This window comes from Aspergillus karnatakaensis, assembly GCF_047715665.1.
Source record: "Aspergillus karnatakaensis strain CBS 102800 unplaced genomic scaffold BJY04scaffold_52, whole genome shotgun sequence".
Lineage (NCBI taxonomy): Eukaryota > Fungi > Ascomycota > Eurotiomycetes > Eurotiales > Aspergillaceae > Aspergillus > Aspergillus karnatakaensis.
The window spans coordinates 29,216-53,515 of record NW_027395764.1 but is presented as its reverse complement, the minus strand read 5'-3'; the positions used below and the strand labels follow the sequence as shown (position 1 = coordinate 53,515).

At 52.1% G+C, this 24,300-nt stretch overlaps 9 protein-coding genes across 9 annotated transcripts; 7 read left to right on the top strand and 2 right to left on the bottom strand.

The window, feature by feature from the left end:
- The first annotated feature begins 111 nt into the window (after positions 1-111).
- BJY04DRAFT_122411 (Zn(II)2Cys6 transcription factor domain-containing protein) lies at positions 112-1,644 on the top strand. Its single transcript, XM_073708362.1, has one exon. It carries the CDS (start codon positions 205-207, stop codon positions 1,480-1,482), a length of 1,278 nt encoding a protein of 425 aa, XP_073567563.1. The 5' UTR covers positions 112-204; the 3' UTR covers positions 1,483-1,644.
- BJY04DRAFT_122407 (fatty acid desaturase-domain-containing protein) lies at positions 1,238-3,909 on the top strand. Its single transcript, XM_073708361.1, has 2 exons — positions 1,238-1,769; positions 1,821-3,909. Exons 1-2 carry the CDS (start codon positions 1,585-1,587, stop codon positions 3,280-3,282), a joined length of 1,647 nt encoding a protein of 548 aa, XP_073567562.1. The 5' UTR covers positions 1,238-1,584; the 3' UTR covers positions 3,283-3,909.
- Positions 3,910-4,019: 110 nt separating this feature from the next.
- BJY04DRAFT_197164 (uncharacterized protein) lies at positions 4,020-5,377 on the top strand. Its single transcript, XM_073712455.1, has 2 exons — positions 4,020-4,277; positions 4,339-5,377. Exons 1-2 carry the CDS (start codon positions 4,095-4,097, stop codon positions 5,119-5,121), a joined length of 966 nt encoding a protein of 321 aa, XP_073567561.1. The 5' UTR covers positions 4,020-4,094; the 3' UTR covers positions 5,122-5,377.
- Positions 5,378-5,518: 141 nt separating this feature from the next.
- On the bottom strand, positions 5,519-7,689 carry BJY04DRAFT_230342 (amino acid permease; the record flags this gene model as incomplete). Its single annotated transcript, XM_073719274.1, has 8 exons — positions 7,489-7,689; positions 7,311-7,422; positions 7,109-7,235; positions 6,882-7,039; positions 6,616-6,795; positions 6,451-6,545; positions 6,024-6,395; positions 5,519-5,934 (listed from the first exon to the last, which is right to left on the bottom strand). Exons 1-8 carry the CDS (start codon positions 7,670-7,672, stop codon positions 5,519-5,521), a joined length of 1,644 nt encoding a protein of 547 aa, XP_073567560.1. The 5' UTR covers positions 7,673-7,689.
- A 205-nt stretch (positions 7,690-7,894) lies between these two features.
- On the bottom strand, positions 7,895-9,066 carry BJY04DRAFT_197160 (fungal specific transcription factor domain-containing protein). The gene has a single exon (XM_073712454.1). The coding sequence runs from the start codon at positions 9,044-9,046 to the stop codon at positions 8,021-8,023; it is 1,026 nt and encodes a 341-aa protein (XP_073567559.1). The 5' UTR covers positions 9,047-9,066; the 3' UTR covers positions 7,895-8,020.
- A 6,446-nt stretch (positions 9,067-15,512) lies between these two features.
- Positions 15,513-16,334, top strand: BJY04DRAFT_221716 (cell wall mannoprotein 1 family protein; the record flags this gene model as incomplete). Its single annotated transcript, XM_073717210.1, has 1 exon — positions 15,513-16,334. The coding sequence occupies one exon, from the start codon at positions 15,513-15,515 to the stop codon at positions 16,332-16,334; it is 822 nt and encodes a 273-aa protein (XP_073567558.1).
- A 382-nt stretch (positions 16,335-16,716) lies between these two features.
- On the top strand, positions 16,717-17,771 carry BJY04DRAFT_122358 (kinase-like domain-containing protein). Its single transcript, XM_073708360.1, has 2 exons — positions 16,717-16,860; positions 16,937-17,771. Exon 2 carries the CDS (start codon positions 17,082-17,084, stop codon positions 17,625-17,627), a length of 546 nt encoding a protein of 181 aa, XP_073567557.1. The 5' UTR covers positions 16,717-16,860; positions 16,937-17,081; the 3' UTR covers positions 17,628-17,771.
- Positions 17,772-18,469: 698 nt separating this feature from the next.
- BJY04DRAFT_221715 (histidine phosphatase superfamily) lies at positions 18,470-19,961 on the top strand (the record flags this gene model as incomplete). The annotated part of the gene is made up of 2 exons (XM_073717209.1): positions 18,470-18,572; positions 18,619-19,961. The coding sequence occupies 2 exons, from the start codon at positions 18,470-18,472 to the stop codon at positions 19,959-19,961; spliced, it is 1,446 nt and encodes a 481-aa protein (XP_073567556.1).
- A 1,836-nt stretch (positions 19,962-21,797) lies between these two features.
- BJY04DRAFT_221714 (uncharacterized protein) lies at positions 21,798-22,595 on the top strand (the record flags this gene model as incomplete). The annotated part of the gene is made up of 1 exon (XM_073717208.1): positions 21,798-22,595. The coding sequence occupies one exon, from the start codon at positions 21,798-21,800 to the stop codon at positions 22,593-22,595; it is 798 nt and encodes a 265-aa protein (XP_073567555.1).
- Positions 22,596-24,300: the final 1,705 nt, after the last annotated feature.

The window sequence follows — 24,300 nt, the reverse complement described above, 5'->3', positions numbered from 1 at the left end:
GTAAGCTGACTGGGATCATGCTGGGCGCCAGCCCTGTGCAACACTAGGAACCCATGACATGGCGATGAGATAAGAGGCTGCTATCCTGCCAGAGATGGTCTACTGATATTTAAGAGCCGCCATGCATCTTACAAGTATGTTCCTGCAACCAGGCTAACATACCGGTGTCTGTTTAAACCAAAGATATACGCAACTTGGTCAAAGATGAACCGTCGGTCTTGCGATCGGTGCCGCCACCAGAAGGTGCGATGCCTCCCTGCTAAGATGCTGCGGGATACAGCCGAATCTATCTACACCTGTGAGCGTTGCAATAAAGCAGGAATGAGCTGTGTGTACAGTCGTAAGTGTTCCGCCGCATTCCCGCAGAGGGAAAGAGGGAATAAACAATCTTGGAAGTCAGTCACTGACAGCGCGATAGTAAAACAGAAACTCGGCCGACCTATCTCAGGCTCTCGTCGACTTCGCCAGCCGGAGACCTGGACTCCGTCCCTCCGCCCTATAGACATAGACCCAGCAGAGGTCTACCTCACCGCAACGCCCTCGGATAGCCTGTCTGATATCGCAGAGAGCATGCAGTTCTCAGCTGGCATGGAGAACCAGATAGCGGGCGTATACTTTGACAATGCAACCGCCGACATTGACATTGATATTTGCATCTCAAACAACACGCCTGATTGGGACTTGAATTTCTCATCATCCAACAAATCTCTCAGTGAGCTTGATGTCGCGATGCCGAGAAGTGAAACATCGTTCCTCGAGGATCCCAGACTAATGGAGATGCACGACCCTCCAGTATTCTCCCAGAGCTCTGCAATTGTCCCGCAGATAGAAGCATGGGCCACCCAGCTAGTAATACTAGACACCCAGCTTCTCCAATCCGCCAGTGCCATCGCTCAGGATAACAGCAATGCGCTAACCGTCTCATCACCGCACGTCCAAAAGCTACTGGAAGCAACAAACAAGTTAAGCATCATCATGCACAGCCTGCGCCGCATTTCGGACGAAGACGACTCGAGAGCTGGAGATGGCTGGAGCGTCACCGGCCCTAAGGCTAGCGGGCCCCTAAGCTCAGACCTGATATTTCTTACTCTATCCTGCCATCAAGGTCTTTTGGGCGTTATCCAGGCCATCTGTCTCGCTATTCACCTCCAGCTACGCGCGATAGATACCCCCGAGGGTGTTTGTGCCGCGCAGAGCGAGGATGCTCCTTCGTGCATGGCAGAGTTTGCAATTCTTATTGGTCTCCTGGGGTGTCTGGTTAGTCGTGTTCAGTTTGATTGGGCTGTATGTATGTCGCGATCCGTCCTATCTGGACTGAGCCCGGGTTTTCTTGGCTGGAGCAACGGTGGCATGTTGAGCCTGGCTAGCGGGGTGATTGAGAGGATACCGCAGCAGCATGCGAGCTTGGTGGTGATGATCGAGGAGTTGCTGCTGCGGATTGATGGGCCAAAAGACTCTCTCGAGTGTCTGACTCTGGCATGATGCCCCCCTGCTGCGCCACGATCCACGTGATGCTCTCTAGGCAGCGGTAAACAAAGAGCTCAACAATCCTTTTGACCTCAAACAACCAGCCATTCAGCCAACATGGCAAATATATCGCCACCGCTGCTATCTCGCCGAGAGATCGAAGACTTGATTGCCGCTGGCGGCAAAATCTTCATTCTCGATCAATTCGTGATCAAGGCCAATGGCTGGATTCCATACCACCCTGGCGGTGACAAGTCGATCCTGCATATGGTCGGTCGCGATGCCACTGACGAGGTTACTGCGTGAGTTCTATCACTTATAACTCTGTCATATCCTGACATGCTCGTGTCAAGGCTACACTCCGCCGAAACGAAGCAGAAGATGAGCCGCTATCGCATTGGAAGGATAGAAGGGCGATGGACGAACTTTATACCACCGATCCAAGGCGGAAAGTTTCGGTCGCTGGTTGATAATACCGAGCACAATGCCGACGATTCTGTCTCCTCTGATGACTCTCGCGGTGCATCGCTGGTTTTTGATAGTGATCGCTCTGGATTGCGGCACCGAGGTGGGCTCCAAGACGGCATGTCGAGCTCGACTTCAGTGACCTCCGCGTCGTCCGCTGAAGAAAACGACGGAATGGCACACCTCAATACCCTCACGCGAGAGAAGATTAGCCTGGACCTAGAGAAATACCCACCCGTCGACCACGAGACGCAGGACGCCATCGTGGCCAAGTACCGTCTTCTGCATGACCGCATCAAGGCCGAAGGCCTGTACGACTGCAGCTATAGTGCGTACGCTGTTGAGGCCTGCCGGTACTCCCTTATCGCCGCCTGCATGTATTTTACCTTTCACTGGGGCTGGTACGCTCTAAGCGCTGTCTTCCTGGGAGCGCTCTTCCACCAACTCGCCTTTGTCGTCCATGACGCCGGCCACATCGGGATCACCCACAACTTCCACATCGACACCCTGATCGGGATGTTCGTCGCCGACTACCTCGGCGGCCTGTCAATCGGGTGGTGGAAGCGCAACCACAACGTCCACCACATCGTCACCAACTCTCCCGAGAACGACCCGGACGTCGAATACCTGCCATTCCTCGCCCTGTCGCACCGCTTCTTCGGCAGCCTACGCTCAACATACTACGAACACCTCATGGAGTACGACGCGGTCGCAAGATTCGCTGTCAAGTTCCAACACTACGCCTACTACCCGCTCATGCTCTTCGGCCGCTTCAACCTCTACCGCCTAGCCTGGCTGTACCTGCTCGGCGGGCAAGCCCCGCGCAAAGGCCCAGCCTGGTGGCACTGGTACCTCGAAATCACCGGCCAATTCGTCTTCTGGTACTGGTACGGCTACCTGGTGATCTACAGATCCATCCCGACGAACTGGGACCGCTTCGCCTTCTTCATGGTCAGCCATATGATTGCCGCGCCGCTGCACGTGCAGCTCACCCTCTCGCACTTTGCAATGAGCATGGCTGACCTCGGGCCCACGGAGTCCTTCCCGCAGAAAATGATCCGGACGACAATGGACATTGATTGTCCGCAGTGGCTGGATTTCTTTCACGGCGGGTTGCAGTTCCAGGTTGTGCACCATTTGTATCCGCGGATCCCGAGGCATAATCTCCGCCGGACGCAGAAACTGGTGCAGGAGTTCTGCACTGATGTCGGGATTCCGTATGCGCTGTATGGCTTTGTTGATGGGAATAGGCAGGTTGTTGGGGCGCTGGCGGAGGTTTCGAGGCAGGCTGCGATTCTGGCGAAGTGTCAGCAGGCGATGACGAGTGGGAGTTTTGGACATGCGCAGTAGCCATAGGGTGACTGGATGAATAGATACTTCCAGAGAGTAGTATCGCGGTATATAAGGTCTTGGTAGCCGCGGAATGCATCAAGGTTTGGCGAAGGACGACAGGGCACACTGCGCAAACTCAGGGAAGCGGCGCGGGGGAATGTCCTTATAATCCTTGTCCAGCAGCAGGAGGCGAGTAGATTTTACGGGATGGAGTCTACTATAACGTTGTGATTAGTCCTCAATCCCCAAAAAGCTTCTTTAAGCTTGATGCTTTCGCCATATCTGCCTTGAGCCCTCTTCGTTCCCTTCGTGGCGGCATAAAAGGTCGTCGCAATAAGAAAGGCTGAGCAGCATCGACCAGCTGCCAATGAAAGATGAGCGCGGAGGACGATTCACGCAGCGATAAGATGCTAAGGTTCGCTAGAGCCAGCAAGAAAAATAAAAACACGGCAAATGAGAAGCGCGCGTGGGCGTAGCATGTGCAGCTGTACACAGTCAGTAGATTACCAGTGACCAATGAGGTGCAGGTACGTAAGCTGTAATGATAGGTGAGCCCAGCCTCCAAGGTTGAACAGCTCGGTCATCAGGATGAAGTTGCTGCGACTGTGTTCCATCAACTCTGGCACCATAAGTTACTCTCTATCTTATCATCTTTGATCTGTACTGGCATACGAAAGATTCTCTATCCCATCATGTCCCGTTTCTCGGGAATTGGAGTTGCCGGATCATTCCTTGCAGCCATCGCCATTATTCTGGCAGTATATGACTCGTGCGTGACGACAAGACCGATTTACCCAGTCAGGGAAGTTGTCACGCTGCGTCGACTGCGCATGAACTACGCCAGCCTGCGCCAGAGGTTCGGTGTGCTGCAGGCATTGATGCTTACGGCCATGTTCCCTGACGCTAGGCAGATTGTGGAACGTATTGAGAAGCATATTCTTGGTGGCAGAGCAGAGGAGGCGCTCTCCTTACAAAAATCAACGTCGGAGGATTGCACAATGTTGGCTGTCGCTGTAGGTTCTGAGGCATAAGTGTCCTGATCATGGTCGACGGTGTTTCTAACTGGTATAAAAGGCAGCTATCGTGGCACAAGTTGCCATTACAGCCTTAGGGCTTGAAGACCTTAACCAGGTCCACTGGAGTGCACAGGCAGCATTTGTCATGAGCTTGACAGCTGGAGGTCTATCGGTCTTTTACGCTTGCCTGGTACAACGAAGGATGAGTAGTTTCTTTACTGCTGAAGATGTCAAGGATTTCTTTAGTAGGCCCAGCAGCTCGAAAAGCCTTCGTCGGCTCGAGCATCAACTGGAACTATCGATTTCAGAACTACGAGAGCCGAATGTCGGTGATGGAGCGAACAAGGCACAAAGGATGGGAGAGCTGAAGTCAATGCTCGAGAGATTCAGGAGCCATAATCGATGGAGAATCGCTTCCTTTCATTCTATCCTTATGGTCAAAGCACCGACCGTTCTTTTGAAGTACGCGCTAGGGTCTTTCATAATTGGACTGGGTATCTATTTCGGATGTTTAGCGTTCAACGAGCTGGACTCCCAGAGGCCTCGAGAATCATACCGTAGGATATTCGGTGTCTATATTGCGACCAGCGTTCTTGGCCTTCTGGTCTATTACGCGCCGTCTATATTGAAGGATCTGGAGCAGTCACGAACACGTCGCTACGCAAAAAAGATTGATTCACTTCCTGAGGGACAAAACGACGAAGAAATAGAGCTTATTCGAAAAATCAAAGCACTCTTGAATCCGAATGATCAGGAAACCAGTCAGGAAAATGATTTCAATGATGCCATATCCTGGGAGGGAAGACTTGAGGACATAAATAGACCTCAATCTTACACATGATACTTAGGGCACATCAAACGGGGGTGGTGAAGAAGCAGGTGCGTTGCGATTGTCCCAGCCCGAAGGACTGAGAGAACAGCAGTACTGAGGGATAGAGACAGGGGCGTTTTATACTGACAGTCCACCTCCTCGCGCAGGTTGCACAGCGCTCAATGAGAGGATTAACAAGTACTCCGGATTGTCTATACAGCTATTTGCAGCACTTTGACATGTGTACAACTGCCGTCTGAGAAACCAGAGCTATTTCCCATGGATATACCGAGATGCGTATTGCGGTGCTGTTGTCTAGGGCACGGAGTGCCAGATTGCCCTAATCGGCCCCTTTGGATCTGTATCACAATGCCTCTCATAGCTGTTGCCGTTTAAACAGACTATCCGTGATAATAAACTAGAACCCTCACCCAACAACGCCCCTAAACAGCTTCCCCCTCCACCCCTTACCCTGCCACTTCCCCTTGCCCTCTCTCCCAACATCATTATCAACTCTCTCCCTCCTCCCACTCCAAATATCCATCTCCTCAAGCCTCACAAACCTCGTCCGATGCCACACCTTCCACCCACCCACAAACCCCACAAACACGGGCAGGAGAATATAATTAATCACAAAGTCCTCCGCGCTAAACGGGTTCAAAAACGCCGTGTACCCCTGGAAGAAAATCAAAAAGACATTCAGAATCAATGCGAAGTACGTCCCGTAGGGATACAACGCTGCCCGAAACGGTAAGGAGGACGGGGATTGCCCTTGGACAGCTAATGCGCGGCGGAAGCGAATGTGCGCGATGCAGATGGAGGTCCAGACTAGGAAAGTTGCCACTGTCACAGACTTCCATCAGCGTAGCTCTAAAAAAAGCACAGGGAAGAGGGTAAGTAGTAAGAGGGCGGTAGGTATAAGACAAACATACCACCCGAAAGCGTAATCAGGGCGCTATATACCCTCCCCGCCCCTTCACCCAGAGTAAGAAACACAATACAGGTGAAGATATTTGAAAAGATCAGCGCAACCCAGGGCACACCGCGGCTGTTCGTTCTTCCTAGGAACTTGGGTGCCTTTCCGCTGCGCGCCATGAAGAGGATTGTGCGGGACGCGACGTACAGCGAGCCGATACCTGCGGAGACGACGCTGATGACGATGAGGGCGTTGATGAGGTGTGCGGCCGGGGCGATGCCTGCGTCGGCGAGGGAGATGGTGAGGGGGCTGTTTGCGCCGTAGGAGGTGGCGTTTAGAAGACGGGGATCGGTGTAGGGGAGGAGGATGCCGATAAAGAACATTGTTCCTGGCCGTTGTGTGTTAGAGGATTTGTCTTTGTTTTTGGTTGGTTGGGGGAATACCGATATAAAAGACGAGAATCCGCCAGAAGACTTGTCGGATGGCCCTGGGGACGGCTTGTTGCGGGTTGCTTGACTCGCCGGCTGTGATTCCGACCCTGTAGTTCGTCCTGATCAATACCGATATTCCTCTGGATGAAAGTATGACGAATGGGGGGAAGAACATACATTTCCGTCCCCGCATACAACGTCCCAGCAACGACAAACGTCCTCGCGACGCCGTTAATCGAGTCCGCGAATGCACCAGGCTCATTCCAGTACTTGAAGCCAATGACCTCGTCGCCGATGCCGCCGGTGCTGATGCAGATGGCGAGGATGAAGAAGATTATGAGCGATATAACTTTGATTCTTCGCAGCATCAGCACATGATCCACAGAATATTCTCTCGAATATATGGATTGCAAAAGGAAGAAATGAAAGAAGGAGAAGCATACAACGACAACCAAAACTCCATCTCGCCATACTCTCTAACCCCGAAGTTCGACAGCCCCAGGAATAGAAACCAGAAGATGAGGATCCACGCCCACTGCGGGACTGTATCTGTCCAGTACATGATGACCAGGGAGACGGCGTTGTATTCGTTTGCCAGGACCTGTTTCATCAGTATCTGCTTTCCCTAACAGCTCAAGAGACAGTGAAGCAGAAGCAAATGGGAGCGTACAGTAACCCAAAGATACCAATAAGCCCAGCCCAGTCCAAATGCGAGGGCATCGTCGACAAACCGCTGCGCGTACTCTGTGAACGAGCCGGTTACGGGAATTGCGGTGGCCATCTCGCCGAGGGCTTGCCTGGAGGTACCGTATCAGCACGGTGCTGTCCAGCCTTATACCGTCAACTGGACGAGTGAGGGTAAGATGACATACATAACAAAGTAAACAATAATTCCCACGAGCGAGAAACTGATCAGCACTCCCGCAGGGCCACCCTCGCTGAATGCTTTGCCGGAGCCGACGAGGAGGCCTGGGCCGATGATTCCTGGTGTTTGTCAGAAACTTTTTATTTCAAATGACAGAGGTAAAGGTCAAAGTGAGAGGTGGGTACCGCCGATAGCAATCATCTGCAGATGCCTCGAGTGCAGTCTGCGCTTTAGTGGCGCTGTCAACGGATCGTGGTTGCGGTCATCGTCATGGCCACCGTCGTGATCGCCATCAGGTCGGAATGCCGACGGCGAACCCTCATCGACTTCATTATTCGTGTGTGAGGCTTGGTCTTTCCATAAAGCCATGTTGGTGAACTAGATGTTTGAGAACTGGATGATACCTATGATTGATGAGGTGTTGAATGCAGAAAGGCTCGTATTCATAAGGACCCTCGGCGATTGCACTGATTTGCGATAAATGTCGTGATAGCTTCCAAGTGGGGGTTGCACAATCCCCAGCCTATCATTCTTCGCAACAAGTTACTGTTCTCCTGTTAGAGTTAGAGAGAACAGGGCGATCAGAGTTTTGACCGGGGTAGAGGAGAATTTATTTGATGGGTGAATGTGTCACTGCTTTCGCGACAGGCACCGGTACAGGAATGTCTACGGCGAAGAACCCCTTGCTTTGGTTTCCAGCTGACTATGTACTTCCTATTACTTAACAAGAGACCTCTCCTGTCGCACGAGATCCTCAAACCCCTGCATCTCACCCGGCGTAAGCACTCTCTCCAAAAAGTCCTTCTCGATCCCCCCGTTAGCGCTGAGCTTGATTTCATCCCCGCAGATAGCAGACTGGAAGAACGTCGCCATGGATTCCGCGAGCGCGTACACTTCGCCTAGTTTCTCGAGGGCTTTCAAGCACTGATATAACGATTGGAATGCGTTCTGCCACAGATCAGGCGTTTCCGACCGGATGTTCATAAAGTGCGTGGCCAGGACGGGCATGAGGAGGCCGACGGTGGTTGTTGGAAGGCAGTGGATGAGGTCGTGTTGATGCAGACCTTCGGCGATGCTGGCGATGGAGTTTGTTAGTGATTGGAGGCTTGCTTCAGGGGAATTTGGTGATGGCATGGAGCTTTGCGGGTTTTGGCGATGTTGCGCTCGTGAAGCTGTGAGGTAGAGCATCTTGAGCCAGGCGCGGTAGGCGAAGAGGGCGCGTTCTCCTTCGGAGAGGGGTTGTGATGGAGGTTCCTGGTAATGAATATCACTGGGGAGATCGCTGTGCCATTTTACAAGAGCGGTGCTATGGTAGGTGGTGGCAGGCATGGAGTTGTCTGATACAGGGGCGACGATGTCACTGAGCACGCGACACAGTTTGCACTTCTCGATGAACATTTGCGCCAGCTGCTCCTGCTGCTCTAGATGGCTCAAGATCGCACATCCCCCCAGCATTCTGATAACCCTTTCCGGATACTGCTGGATGTCAAAATCTGCGAGAGTAGGTAGCGGCACGGTGAACTCCTCGTCGCTAATGACCGTGTGCCGCCGCAGATTCAACGCCACAAGTCGATCTCGGGTGTACATGCACCACCAGATGCGCTTCCACAGTCCGGAGGTTGTGGTATCGTTGCTCCAGCGGTCGGCATCTGGAAATGCGATCATCGCTGCCTGCGAGAGGGCAATTTCAAGCCAGTGTCGGAAGTCTTTCGGGTCTTCTGGCGTCTCATGCCAGTAGGTCATGAGGAGAACAGATTGTATAATAACGGCTCGATTGTGTTCCACGTCGAAATCGTATAAGACCTGGCATGTGAGTTAAAGAATCAAAACGAGGTAGACTACTTACTCGTGCTTTTTGAAAGAACTCCTGGCGAGCCGCTCTTCGAGACGGATATCCGGCGCGGTGAATATGCTCAGGGTCAACAAAAGCGATGCTCGAGAACATCACTGCGTAGTATAGCAAGAGGCTGACAGGGGAGTGGTTGTGGTTTGCGATTGATCCCAGGAACTCTGGAAGGTCTAAGATTGGTAGGTACGGATGCACATGCAGGATGAACGTCTTCAGCAGCTCGTTCTGCAGTCTCTCTTGCGGTGGATTGAACACGCCTTTTCCTGCGAGGAACTGCACATCGTCGTCTGCTATACAAGGCAGTTGCTGGATGAATGCGGGTAGGGTGGAGGTCGGAGTCGGTGCGACAACGTCGGGAAGGGTTGATACATGATACCCAAGAAGGTCGTGGGCGACATGTTTGTAATGGTCGAGAGGGACCATCCAGTGGATGGGCGACGGAGCGTCATTGAAGAGATCAAATCGACTGTCTGTGTATAACCCTTGGGGTAGAATTGCTTCTGGTGATATTACGTCGTGCTTCCTAGAACAAACGTTAGACGATGTTTGACCCCAGTCTGGTTCGACCTACTCTGTGGAAGGAACAGGAGGACACTTGATATCAAAATTGCGACATGTCGGACAGAGCGAGCTACCAGAGACTAGATCGCAATAAATATGATTGGAAAGACAGTAGCCACAGCCTCCAGAGAGTGAATACATGGTGCTCCTCTCTACTTTTGGGCTGATCTGGGGAAGAAGATTTGATGAGAATACTGTCGGCTTACGGATTCCGCTGGCAAGCTGAGACACATCATCAGGATGCATTGCCGGACCCTGCGGCATCCCCATAAAGACTGCCGGCCGGCTGGAGGATCCAATAAGACGTCCCATTGCAGGATCTGGAGCCACTAGCAGTGTCATATCGCGGTCCAGAGCGTTGATCCTTCGGCATTTTCTCCGGTTAACACGATGTCGAGATGCCCCGCATCTTGGTTCGCAGCACTGCATATAGCCTGCACGGACTCGGTTGTATAGAATCGAGAAAATAGCATGAATGGTTTCAGGGTTGACTATTTGTCACGAATGCCCCCAGCACTGAGCCATCGCCTCCCATCGTGGCTGGCCCGTGGTGTCGTTTAAAAACCGTGAACTGCAACCTTGCGATGCCCTTTCGCCCCAGAGGTACATCGCGAAATACGAGGACAAATTGCAGTCAGCATCCAGCCCGAAGCTGACCTCGCAGTCATAACTCATATTTCTGGCTATTGAAATGAGCGCGCACTCTCCATGTGCTGCATAATGCCAAGGCCGGACACTCGAAGCTGTTGCTATTTTCTCGTCAAAGGCAGGAGCAGAAACGACCCGTCAAGCCGGATACGAGTGTCCACAGTGTGAATGCAGAGACACCCTCGAAAACCTCTTCACGGACTGCTCGCCCGGAACTTATCGACATGATCTCAATCTGAAAGTGGTCAGCTCCAGTATATGCAGTGCCATCTTGATTCCCGACTTCCAATCCTCCTCTGGACAATCCGTGCTTTTGTCACAGCATATGTCGTATTCAGGGGCAGTTTCCTACTGAGACAATAAAAAGTGGTCACCTGCATCTATAACACCACCAGCTGGGACACCTCCCGGTCTGCCTTCAACGACCAAGTCTGACCAAGTTACCGCCGCCTCACCCTCCGCGCAGCATCTAAAATATCGAATCCCTCAAGCGAAGACAGCTTGGTACGCGCACGCTCGCAACCTCGCCGCCCTCTTCAAATCTCGGTCCAAATGCTCATCAGACCGGTATTGACCGCAATCTGTGTTCGACCGTTCCCGCAGCTCACGGCCTCGCTGCTAACAGTTCTGTTCTATTGAGCGAATCGGATGGCAAGTCTTGAGTGTCGAATGCGAGGCGAGAGGGAGAAGTTCAAAGAGGTAGATGCGGAGGGACACTGGGAGGGATATCGCACTGACCCATAGCATTATGGTAAAATAGCAGTTCTTCCACAGCTATCAAAAGGATTAACAACCAGGTATTCTAGTCCAAGTATCTAAGTTCGCGAGGGTGTTCAAGGATGCTAATATCTCAGAGCAGAGTGATTCATTCAATCTCTTCGCAGGACAGGTGTTTAGATAGAGATAAAAGAGAAAGAAGAGGAGAAAAATAGTCCCATTGTACACGCGACTCGTGTGATGCGCGTTGGCTCTACTTACCTCGTATGCTATTTATTTCTCTTGCATGTGAAGAGCAGACGGCGCGACATTTTGCAGGGTGCCGACATCCTGTTGTTTATGCAAATCATGCATAAGCTCAGCCGTGCTCATTACAGCTGTAATCCTGCGGTAACCATCCATAGTTTAGTTGGTGAAGAAGCTTTTCAATGGCAATGTGGACAGCGCTTGTCGTTTTGGGTAGGGCATATCGCCAGCCAACACCAGTCAGTCCCATACATCAGTCCCATACACACTCTACATACAGAGGTCTATAAATCTCAGCGAATTCATTGTCGAACCTATTCAATTCTGTTATAAGAATATTGACTTACAAGTAACAAGCAAAAGATGGGGCGCGGAGTCTGCTAGTTGAGTTTCTCTCCTATTATATATATCCCCCTCACCCGCGATCATCTAAGTCAAGAACCAACATCACGGCGACACACTATCTATAATAGCTGCACTAGACGTATCCATCAACTCGCATCCAGAATCCAGACTCTAATTCGAAGTTAACCCTGTTAAGTACGAGAATTGGCACCGCATGCTCCCCTGTCTCCATCTCCATCTCCATCTTACGAGCCATTCGCTGCCCCGACCTGCACATTACTACTGTTTTATTTCTTAAGCAGCGGAAGTAGGAGCAAGATAGGTTTATTGGAGGTAACATGCTTGCCTTGATAGGGCTGGTTACATTTCCCCGGCCCCTCTCTGCCTGTCTCAGGAGGAGGGCGGTTATCTATTTATTGAAAGTCGCCTGAAGTTTTCTCATTCTGCAGACTTGGTGAAGACCATGCTGGTTCACCACTTCCCTACTGGATCGGGATCTATGAAAATGGGCGCTGTTCACTGCGCGTCGGCGTAACGAGCTGGGTTTTGGTGCAGATTTGCGTAGTGGTATTGAGATCGAGGAATGATGATATGTTACATATAAAACTGCATAACTGCGTATAGAGTGTGAGTGGCAGGTGATATACATATATAGGATGAGATGGCAGGGTAGTCCACTGGGCCTGACAGAGACCTCGGGAGTAGGCAGGAAGGTCGGGAAGCGCGGGTTTTCTCTATTGTATTACAGGGTCGAGTCTACAAGGCTGGGGAATGGATTGAATCATCGTAACCAAAGTGAAGCCTGAAGGTAAGTAAAATCGCCTGCGCCGGTATTCAGTTCGGTGCGTGGTAGAGCGTTTCGAAAGTGTTTCAGTTTGCAACTCTGGTCTCGGGTTTTATCTGACTCCGCGGTGCAAGGGAGGGGTGCGGTGGTGGCATTCTGTGAAGACGGTCCAGGGAAGCGTGAGGGGTGAAGGACTCTGCTGTCGCTATTAGCTTGAAGCGATGTTGTTCACTCATTCGGGATGAAGCGAATGCAGGACGACTTCTGGTGACCATGATTAGATACAGATAGTAGCGTGGAGAGAACAAGAGAGTGACAAGTTGGGCTGAGAGGATGCGCGCCTGGGCTGGTGAGAGAATGAAGTTGAACGACCCAGTTGTTTCGAAGTCTGTGTCTTTAGCAAGGGTTATTCGGCTGACGAGACAGCGCCCTTGACAGAGCGTTGGAGCTGGGGGGGGGGGGGTAGAACCCCCCGCTCCGCAGTGTGAGGGGTCTCTGGATATTGGGTAGACCGTCAATCGGATGAAGGCAAAGCGATGACGATGAAAGCCCACCCAGCACGCCGTCGTAGTGCGACACTGTCGCGATGGCAGCGAAGTAGCCGGTCGAGTAGATCAATCGGTGCGCTGGCTCACTCGAGTCTGGGATGAGTCTCGAAGAACCTTTAGCAGTCAAAATCGCAATGCCAGCCTCGAGAAACAATGACGTGCAGGAGAGTATCAGAGCGGAGGCGGCTGCGATTCGAATGACGGTTGCGATGGGGTTGGGCGTGGAAGTCAGTCAGGTTATTAATATGGAGAAGAGGTTGGACAAATACGCATGTCGAGCGTTCCCAGTAAAATCACGCCTGACACGGCATCACGCAAGGAATACGGTACGATGCGATCCCGTCCGCTCTAGACCCAGCCATCTGACAGTAGCTACAGCGACGGTTTCAATAGCGCAGTTGAGGTAATATAAGATGGCGGGAATCGTCTTTTAGGTGCATAAGTGAGCTGAGCGAGCAGGCGCGAGCGTAAAAGGCTTGCGCAGGGGCAAACCGGGATGGCAGTTGAGTCAACACCAACGGCATCGAAAGGTAGAGTCAGCGAGACTCGAGAGAACAACAAAGTGCACTTGGCGTCAGTGCGTCAGACGCCACTTGCTAGGATGGAATTATTGCGCAAGGAGGGGATTTCGGGGAGGCTGGCCGCTTGCCGGTTCTACCAACATGTGCTCTGACCATGTGACGAGCTGGATATTAAAGTGTTTTTAGCTCCCTCGCACAGGGCTACCCTTGCCGCCAATTTCGCGACTCATGCCTAAACGGGGTTTGACTGGCTGAGACGGGGCCAATTGCAGAGTGCTCTGTCCAACCCGAGGGCTGCTTTGGTGATGAGCTCGAGGCCGCGTAGGCCCTGCAAGGATATTCTGGAAGATGATGCCATTTGCAGCGTTGGACAATGATTCTTGGTGAAGTGTACGACGGCCAAGAGACTGTCTTGCTGTAGATCTGGGAAGGCGACAGAACGATTCCAAGGCATTGCACGTTTGAATTGTTATGCAGTATGCACAAAGACAAAGAGCTGTCTGTGTCTGTGACATAGGAGGCGCCGGAAGCCTCGGCAACGGCCTTGTTTGGTGCAACTGGAGGTTTTTCGGAATTGCAGGAAACAGTGCATTGATATTGATTCAGCCTCTATCGTGATCTCCTGCGATAGCGATAAGGTGGTGGCGATGAGCGATAATTCCCCTGAGTATGATGTTGAGCTTGAGCTGCACAGGACAGTACGGAGTAGGGAGTAAGGGCTGTCGAGGGCACCGTTACTTCCACCAAATCAATGGACCAAGAAACGCCTCCAAAGTCGCCACTGGAGAGTTGAGAGCACGGAATGATTGGATACCCGCACGCCATCGAATTAATGAACTCGTGAAGGTGGGCACTGGGCAGAAAATCCGGGGCTCGCCTCCAAAATTTCGCAGGCTGACCCAGGGAATTTGCTCCGACGAACACTCCATCAGCCTTTTCCTGTCAGGTACGCGATCGACATGGCCGGGAGTTTTTCGCAGGATCCCTCTCCCCCGTATCGAGATTCTTCCAGTTAGCACCGACTCGAGAAGACTCGAGAAAATGCTCCAGCAGACGGACAAATAAATCCGGTGACAGATTGACGGAGATTACCAAGACATGGGGGAACCGGGGGGTTTCCCTAATGCGGCCGGTCTGGTCGCCGTCGACGAAGAAACGGATAGCGCTATTTCTTGTTAGCTGCGGGGTATCTTGGTTTGTCTCACTTGCAGGGAAACGACTGGCCCTGAACCATGCAGTGGATCCGCCCAAACAGTTACACTACAGAGCACTACAGTGCACTACAGTACACTACAGTCGCTTACCACTCCCAGCCAAGAACAAATGAGAATCCGGGGGCGGGCCGGTTATGTTACATTGCTGTACTTCTCTCTGAGAGCTTCTCGACCCTTGTGCCAATGATAGGCTCTATTTGTTTTTCTCTTTGCTCATCGAGTACTTTCAACACTTTGTACGCCTCCGCTGCAACTGTATTCCTCCCGTGAAACACCTCGACCCTTGGGTCGCGGTGGCCAAAGAAATGGCCTCCTGAAACGCCGAAATATTCTTGCCTGTGGATAATCTCGCTTTGACAAGCATCGATGGCGATCACCAGTCGTGATGCCGCCATCGGCTGCATTCCCTGAATATCCCTGGTCTTGGGCCCTGCTGGATCCTGCTGGAATCTCCCCATTGATCGCAATAACGCTAATTCCTGTTCCAATCTTGCTAATAATATCATTCTCTGCCTTTTGCCTTCCCCTGATTCGGCCTCGCCTCGGTCCCGTGTGTGCATGTGAGCTCTTTTCCTGTCTGGGCTGGCCTGCTTCCCACCTTATATATAAGCCCTCTTTCGACCTCTCCCTCCCTCTCTCTCTTTTCTTCTTCAGTAGTCAACTCGATCTGGTTCTTTCGTTACACAGCTTCGGTCCCGGGCACTCGTTTATCAAACTGTTTATATATATATACTACCCCTCTACAATAATTCAATAATCACCACCCCACCGGCACCATGAAGTTCTCCGGCTTGTTCACCCTGGCTCTGGCCACCGCCGCCATGGCCACCCCGGCCAAGCGCCAGTCCTCCCCCGCTGATATCATCGAGACCATCTCCGGCCAAGTCAGCGAGCTCTCCTCCGCCGTCGACGCCTTCGACGGCTCCGACCCCCAGCCCGTCCAGGACGCCTCCGACACCCTCGTCGAGACCATCAACAGCGCTGTCGAGCAGGTCAACTCCGGCCCTGACCTCTCCAACGCCGACGCCCTGGCCCTCACCGGCCCCGTCCAGGACCTGATCGACCAGGTCGACGTCGTCATCGACGGCCTGATCGAGAAGCAGGACCTCGTCGTCGAGGCCGGCGCCGGCGGCGCCGTCAAGACCTCCCTTGACCAGCAGTACGCCGCCGCCGCGGCCCTCGCCGAGGCTATCTCCTCCAAGGTCCCCGCCGCCCTCGAGGAAATCGCCGCCGAGCTCTCCGCCGGCATCACCAACGCCATCCAGCGCGGCATTGACGCCTACGCTGACGTCGAGGACGGCGGCGACGGCGGTGACGACGAGACCACCACCACCACCACTGCCACCGAGACTGAGACCGAGACCTCCACCACCGGCGAGCCCACTGCCACCGAGACCGAGACCGAGACCGAGACTTCCACCTCCACCCCGGTCATCCCTACCGGCACTCTCCCCTCCCCCACCGACCTCCCCACCCCCACTGAGACTGGTACCCCCACTGATGGTCCTTCTCCTCCTGACTTCACCGGTGCTGCCAACAAGGAGCGCTTCTCCTACGTCGGTGCCCTTGCTGCTGTTGCCGTTGCTGTCGCTATCTAAGCGTCTCTTCGGGAGTGGTGTGGGGATTGCCATGTCTGACGTCTGACGATGGGAAATGAGCATAGGATAGGATAGGGATTTAATAGCGACCATGCTGTCGCAGGGCTTGCTCTTGTATATTTTTTACCTTCCATTATATTGTACTGTATGATCTAGATCTAGGTAATGGATCTTGCATGCATTTACTTGGTCTTCACTTCGTGGATTTGTATCATCCTCCGCGTAATAAAGAGTAGCATTTGTATGCATGTATGATTGATGTTGCGGTACACTGCGATGTTCCTTTGAATTGAACTCAAGATATAAACAAGCCGTATTCGCTGTGGGTAACAAGTCCTATGCCGTAGACTTCATCGGTAGTTAGTATCTGGGAATATCATGCCGTGAGTAAAGACCCATCAACCTATTCGGCCAGGTGCGCCTCACGCGATTTCAATATTACTAGCAAGTAAGTGTTGCTCCAGCGCTGACTTTGGAAGCTAAGGTCTCGACATGGTCAAAGATAAAGTATGAAGCTGTGCGTCTGGTCTGTTTCCCATCGTCTCTGCTCACTGTACAGAAAATGCCCCCTCTCCCGCTCGAGTCCTGCTAACCAAATACAGCAGCTTGCATACCGCATGGATGGATCTAGCTGCTCATCCTCACGTGCCTCTCCCGACTCTCCTTCTGACTAGACTTTAAACCGCAGCCCGCAGCTATGTGATAAGTACCCTTCTAACAAACCTTCTTCACAATCATTCTCTCCAAATGACGTCCTCCAGTCGAGTCAAACATATCAGTTCCTTCCCCCAGGATCAAGTTCTCGGCATCGGAAGAACAGGGTTGGTAGTTTGTCAAGGGATGTTTGCCATTAAGCTACCTCTCAGGTGGAGCACAAGCAGCGCCGAAGAAGTAGAAGGCAACATCGAGTCCCTGCAGAATGAACAAGCTATCTACCACCGCCTCGGAGATTTCGATGGCATCGTCCCTTTCCTCGGCTGTTCATCGACATCCACGACACTCCACCTGATGGAAAACGGTGATCTGCGCTCCTTCTTGAGTCGAAATGAAAATAAGCCGTCAAGATCTCTCCAGCTCTCTTGGTTTCGCTCCATGGCTCGTGCCCTGTCACACATTCATGAGCGCGGGGTTATTGTCGCCGACGTTGCAACGAGGAATTTCCTTCTTGGTGCCGAGCTGAATGTTCAGATATGTGATTTTACAGGGTCTATTCTGCTGCCTCTCGACACGTGTATGGAGACGGCTGGTAAAGCTATTCTATCTATACGGATATCGGGCAGTTGGGGGCTGTGATGTATGAGGTGGTGACTGGGGAGAGATGCGAGTTTGATATATTTAAACGTCTTTCTTCAGATGGCGATGGCAATGGGACTTGGCCGCGGAGAGATGATCTCCCTAGCACTGAGGGTGTTTGGCTTGGTTCTATTATTGAACGATGTTGGACGGAGGGCTTATTCGGCAGTGCGCCTGACCTGCGGAAAGAACTGGACTCTGTGGATATTGTCTGAGAACTCAGATCAGCGACTGTGGCTTTTCAGAAACCTGGTGAGATCAGAGAGATAGCGAGTACGACATATCTCATGGGCAGCGTGCACTGCCTGCATTGTTGGGGGACCATTGTATGTAGCCCCCACCGCGAACATGTCATCAAATCTATATCCAACGATGGATACGCGGGATGTATACAGCGGCCGGTTCAATTCAATTCATCCACGAGGATGAGGCCCAGTCCGGAGAGGACTGTGTCGTGTCGGGGCGGGCCGGAGCGTCAGGGCTCTGGTTTACCTGCGAGTCATGCTCTCACAACTCAGACGAAACAGCCCGAGAATCTAGACTAAGCATTTGGCTCTCAAATAAGATCCTCCGAGGCTTTGCTGTCCCCCAACCATCTTATCAAAGGACTGTTCTGCAAGGCCAGACTAGCGATATGAACCCGATTAACAAATCATCTCCGTGGAGAACAGTCTCCGCGGGCTGGGCATCAAGGTCTTTCTCTCTTGGCGAGCTCTTGGCTGATGCAGATAAGATGGCATGCTGTCCGCGGGAGTGCGGGCAGATGTCAAAGGTGGGGGTATAAAGAGGTCTTGCTTCGCATCTCCAGCTCCAACACTAGATTCCGCTTTGCCACCATCACCATGTTTCTACAGCTCCCCCTTGCCCTCCTCTCTGGAGCCCTCATAGGCTCTGTCTCTGCGGAAACTATCCTCGGAGTCACAGTGTATACTCGCCATGGAGATCGTAAGCGCCCTCTCTTACTTTCCCCGCCACACACTAACGACACCAGGCAGCTCAAAGCACTACAAGGGCTACATGCTCACAAACCTTGGCCTGCAGCAGAACTTCCAAGTCGGCTCCGACTACCGCGACCTATACATCTCACCCAACTCAGCAAAGCAGATCCTCGGAATCTCACCAGACAAATACGTCCCCGCGCAGATCTTCGCCTCCGCCCCCGACGAGCCCGTCCTCCTCAACACAGCCACCGCATTCCTGCAAGGCCTCTATCCACCTCTCGAGGTTCTAGACGAGGAAATCGCCTCTCAAGACCTAACCAACGGAAGCAGCTACACCAACCCGCTCAACGGCTACCAGTACGTCGTCCTCCACGGCGAAGAAAAAGCAAGCCCCGACACAATCTGGATCAAAGGCGACGACGAGTGTCCCGCGATCTCCACCCTCGCCGAGACCGTCACAGACAGCGCCACGTACCAAGAACACATCGAATCAACCCGCCCCTTCTACCAACAATTCTGGCCGATCCTGCAGGACGTCTACGACTACACCAGCATGCAAGACAACATGTCTTACTCCAACGCCTACGATATCTTCGACCTCATCAACAGCGGCACAATCCACAACGCCTCCCTCGCAGACGCCGTCAGCCCAGAAGACCTCTTCCAGCTGCGCACGCTCGCAGACAGCCACGAATTCGATCTCAATTTCGACCCCTCGCGTCCCGAGCTGGCGATCGGCGCGCGGACCCTCTCGCAGGCTATCCTCTCACACCTCAACGAGACGGTTACATCCCAGGGACAGAAGACGAAGTTCTCGCTGCTGGCCGGAAGCTACGACACGATGATGGCGTTTGCAGGTCTACTGAATCTAACGACCGCGTCGGAGGATTTCTTCGGTCTCCCCGACTATGCGTCAACTATGGCGTTTGAGATTCTTACGCAGGACAACGTGACTGAATTCCCCACTGAAATTGACGACCTGCAAGTAAGGTTTCTGTTTCGGAACGGCTCGGATGGCGGGGCGGCGCTGGAGGCGTTTCCGCTGTTTGCGGGGGAGGAGGTGACGGTTTCGTGGGGGGAGTTTGTGCAGAGGATGCAGGAGAGGGCTATTGGGAGTGTGGCGGAGTGGTGTGAGGTTTGTGGGAGTGAGCAGGGGTTCTGTGTTGCGCAATTGGGGGGTGCTGAAGCTGAAGTTGAAGGGGGGAGTGGAGCAGGAGGAGGAGGGGGCATGTCAAATGCTGTCGCTGGGGTTATTGGGGCGTTTGTGACGCTTGGTGTTGTTCTTGTAGGAGGGTTGGGCTTCGCATTGCTCAGGGCTAGGAAGAGACGCGCTGCTGCCCCGGGGCAGGGGAATGCGGCTTTGGAGAAGGGCACTGGTAGTATCAGCAGCTGATTGTTTGCGGTGCTGCAACACTGAGTCGAAGTCTTGTAAATAGGCGCATTCAAGCCATCTTATATAGTTTACTGTTCTGCGCCCCCGCCACAAGGGGTCCTGCAATGCCTCGGAAGACGCTGATAATGGGGAATCCCCTGAGTAGGTTCCATGTGCTCATAATACCAATCGAGACATTAAGGAGATTCTAAACACAGAACTTCACACTCTGTCCTAGACTTAATCGGTCTAGCATGTCTGTAGTCTTCAAATAACGGACTGGAGCCACAGTTCCTTCCTGCTACGCTTGCCAGGGCTCTGAAAAAGTATTTGCCATCTTGGAATGTCATGAATCATGCTTTATCTCACCTACTTTACTCGTCTCTTCCGGTTGTAGTCAGGAATGCGACTGCTTGTCCAGACGTGGATCGTCCCAGATTCACAGATCCAAGTCCCCATCGACCCATCCTCACAGACCCAGGTCGACTCGCTTGCCGATCCTGCTGATCTATTGCTTCGGGTGAGGGTCTCATCCAAACAAGGTTGGCTGGATCCCTGCCCTCGTGCTAGGAATTAGTGCAATTCTCGAGAAATCTGAAATAGCGGCTTTAACCAATGCCAGTACCCTGTCTGGGGCTGATTGCCCACATTCACAGATGCTATTACGTATTCGGCTCACGGATGTTATCCACCGGTATGTATATTGTGGGAGACTTTTAATGACCTTCATAGTGAGTTCAATGATATCAGTGTACTTAGTGAGTTCTTCTGCCTTGTACGTAAGCTTGACTTCACAAACATCAAACAGGGAGGACTGTTGTCGGCTAATAATCGGCTTATATACGCTCTTGAATCAGTGGGTCTAGTCGGTGTTTCTTATATACCTTCTCTGGCTGATTTTGATCCGACTGTATGACTGATCTACTGGCTCGGCCGTTGAGCGCCCTAAGCACTGATCACATCTCGCAGAACGTAAGGGATATTATTTGGTTCTGCTTGAGACACCTCCGGTTTGCTATTGCATAGCCCTCGATGCTGGGAGGTATCTGGAATGGGAGTCAGGGAGAAACTTAAGGAGTTAGTCCATACTCGCATGTCTTCCGTCATACTGCAGTCGCAGCATGAAAGTATAGTACCGTGCACTGCAAACATCGACAGTTTATTTAAGCCTTTTGCGTATAGCTTCATTGCCCTTGACACTCCCACTCGTGGTAGATTCAAAGATACTTCCAAGTTTCTTGATGCCATTCGAATATCTACCCTGACATTACAGCGACAGAATAAGACTGGACCCCTGACTAGTCGTATGCTGGCATATTAACAGTGCTGATCGTGATACTAAGATACATAGAAATAGACATCGTAGCGTCTGGTAGCGTTAGGGTCAATATTGAAAATCAGGACTCGCATCGAGGGTGATGTATAGCCCATCAGGTTGCATAAACCAGATTCCATGATACTCCGATTGGCTTTGTCATTTCTGATGATTTCCCACAGTGGCCATTGTTCATAATCTTTGTTTCCTTGTGCCAAATCTGTCTTGTAAGTATGCCACTGTTCATTGTTCGCTGTATTGACAAGACTACCAAGACATGAAACCCCAGCCCACAGTTCCTTTCTCTCCCGATGTAAGATATCAAACATGAGTCGAAGCCGCACAATGGACAACCTTGCTGCCTTTATCTCGAGATCATTCTTTCTCATCTCACCCATTCAACGTCTATATAAACGCCCCATCCCATCACACAAGCGATCTACTCAGCACCGAAGAAACACCCTCTTCACAACCCAAAGCTAAGCCCCCGCAACCAATACCAAACCACCCTTCTACCAACATACCAAAACACAACCAGCACAATGTCCTTCGCAACCTTCCAAGCCGCCCAGCGGAACCTCTACCCCCGACACCCCTCGCGCCCTCTGCACCCACACGAGATCATCGCCAACGGCACCTGCCTCGCCATGAAACTCCCGCACGTCAACGTCGCCGAGCGCCAGCTCATGCTCGACTTCACCCTAAACATCACATACAAACTCAGCAGACTGCAAACCAACTGCCGCAGCTACGATGTCGTCGTCGGCTTCAACCCGCACCGCTCCCGCTGGGAATGCATCGTGCAGATCCCCGACCAGTCCCCCGCCGGTACAACGGAGTGGATGGACGCCATCCGGCGCCGGATCTTCTGCGTCGACGGCGTGCTCCGGGTCTCCGAGGAAGACCCGCGGCAGATGGAGAGTGTCCCGTTGCAAGAGGGGGAAAGGGGACGGTGGTATATGGGGTGGACGGCGGATTACATGTACAAGACGCGGATTGTGGTGTGGGAGATGGCGCCGTTTGTGGTGATGGTGGATGGGGCGGATGGGTGTGATGCGGCGGAGTGGGTAAGGATGTTTGCGGCGACACGGCTGGCGCAGTGGCAGGAGGCTAATGGGGCGGATGATGTGGGGGAGGTGGAGGGGGAGACGCTGGATACGAGGTCGATGAGGGTTTGGTCGCAGATGGCGTGGACTTCGTTGGATCGGAGGGTGTTGCATCCCGGGGGTTATTCGTTGGATAGTGACCGGGAGGAGTATGTGGCTGCCATGTCGGGGTCTGGGTCTGGGTCTGGGTCAGGGTCAGGGTCCGGATCCAGATCGGGGTCGAGTGAAATGTGAGGAGTTTCTTTTGTTGATTAATAGATTTCTTTGATGTGGTTGCTTCCTGTTTGGCATTCGTTATTGATACCTGTTTTGAATGAGTAGTTTTTCTTTGAATTGTGAGAGATGTCCATCGCATTCTAGAATCTGGGAATCTGTGCTTATCCCCGAGTCGTCCTTGGAAGGATGTACGGGTTTAGACATGTGTTATTCTATTTGTATAAGAGTGTCAACCTGGCTCCCAACCTAAGCCTGTTATACCAACTGCTTACACCGGTAGTGGGCCGATATTGTCCGTTTATCAGGGCCTGCGGCCCCTTGAAAATCCGAATATTGTAAACTACACCGACCATTACCAGAGGATATACGCACACAGGGCTACCAAAAGCTCTCAAAGAGAGGCTCATATTCCAGGTAGGCGCCTGTTGCAGAGAGGTGTGCAAGTGAGGGCTGCGGCATATGACGGCATCCAAAAGCCAATTCCAACCGTCCAGTGCTACTAGATGCCTACACACGCCTTGGTAGTCTATCATATAGCACAAGGAATGGTGTGAACCGGTCGTGGACTTCAAGTCCTGAGGCTTTGCCCTTATCTGCTCGCTTGTCATGGAAGGTGCGACTGGTAGACGGACTGGGTCGATCCTTCCGCCGTGAAGGGGGGTTATACCGCGCACCTTCTTATTTAGTTATTGGCTCCTACGAGGAAGGCGTAATGGACAGGTTGTTCCTTCCCTCGAAAGGGATCCACATACATCGTTTCTTCCTGTTTCGTATTATCACCAGAGAGGAAGGTGTCATCTAGACTATGGCTCATCGTCCCTTCCTTCGCGGGAGCCGCTCCTTCCCTTTCACCTCCGTACTCTGGAAGGAAGGTGCAATGGACGCGGTCGACGGCCATAAATTCATGACTAGCAAGAAACTACAAGCGCTGAGAGCATTGCCTTCTTGATCTAGTAGGTGACCAGTCCTGCCTTAAAGTCGCGCGACCTGGTAAGCAAGGTAAATGGGCAGGATAAGTAGGTGAGTAGTGGTGTAAGAACACGCGAACGTCCTGCCAGCGCTGACTCGGTCGTGGACTGACTACCGGTACCTAAGTGTACAACAACTTTAGAATCCTTACAACGCCACGTTATTATGAACATTATGAACAAAGTAGGTACATTTCCAGGCTTAGCAGCAACCGGCAGCGTTGGCCCACCTTTATCGCCGACATGTCGGGTCAAGCATGTCCGATTCATCGATCCATATGATCACAAAGGCTACAATATCATCAAGTCGTTTCCATATTTTCTTGTCTCACATTGATCGGTGATACGAGCTACATCAAGTTCGACCTAGGTACAGTCTAGAACAAGAGTAAGCCATGGGAATGCCAGCAACCTGCGACGAAAGGGAATTGAGGAACAACGGAATGCGAATAGAACTGTCCAAGAATAGAATTGATAGAAACATAAAGGAATCAAAAGACAGCTCCTAACAAGTAATCATATTTGCAGACTCAGATATAATCTCAATATTTGTCGGGCCATACATTGCTTGAATACCAGCCACCACACAGAATGCTTATATCTACTTGAACCAAGCGATCTCTTGTGTTTCTCAACAGCTCAGCAAGGTCCAACTCCGGTTGAGAATCCTTTCTCGATGCCATTGTGTTTAGCAGATTCTGACAGGAATACTTGAATGCCGATACTCGCCAGTGCATCAGAGAAAGCAACTCAGC

Excerpts from the sequence above, each read along its gene's own strand:
- BJY04DRAFT_197160 (XM_073712454.1), bottom strand. The coding sequence starts at position 9,046 with ATGACCTACTGGCATGAGACGCCAGAAGACCCGAAAGACTTCCGACAC.
- BJY04DRAFT_122358 (XM_073708360.1), top strand. The coding sequence starts at position 17,082 with ATGACGTCCTCCAGTCGAGTCAAACATATCAGTTCCTTCCCCCAGGAT.
- BJY04DRAFT_197164 (XM_073712455.1), top strand. The coding sequence starts at position 4,095 with ATGAACTACGCCAGCCTGCGCCAGAGGTTCGGTGTGCTGCAGGCATTG. Across the intron at positions 4,278-4,338 it reads GCACAATGTTGGCTGTCGCT|GCAGCTATCGTGGCACAAGT; the intron begins GTAGGTTCTGAG and ends CTGGTATAAAAG.
- BJY04DRAFT_122407 (XM_073708361.1), top strand. The coding sequence starts at position 1,585 with ATGGCAAATATATCGCCACCGCTGCTATCTCGCCGAGAGATCGAAGAC. Across the intron at positions 1,770-1,820 it reads GCCACTGACGAGGTTACTGC|GCTACACTCCGCCGAAACGA; the intron begins GTGAGTTCTATC and ends GCTCGTGTCAAG.
- BJY04DRAFT_122411 (XM_073708362.1), top strand. The coding sequence starts at position 205 with ATGAACCGTCGGTCTTGCGATCGGTGCCGCCACCAGAAGGTGCGATGC.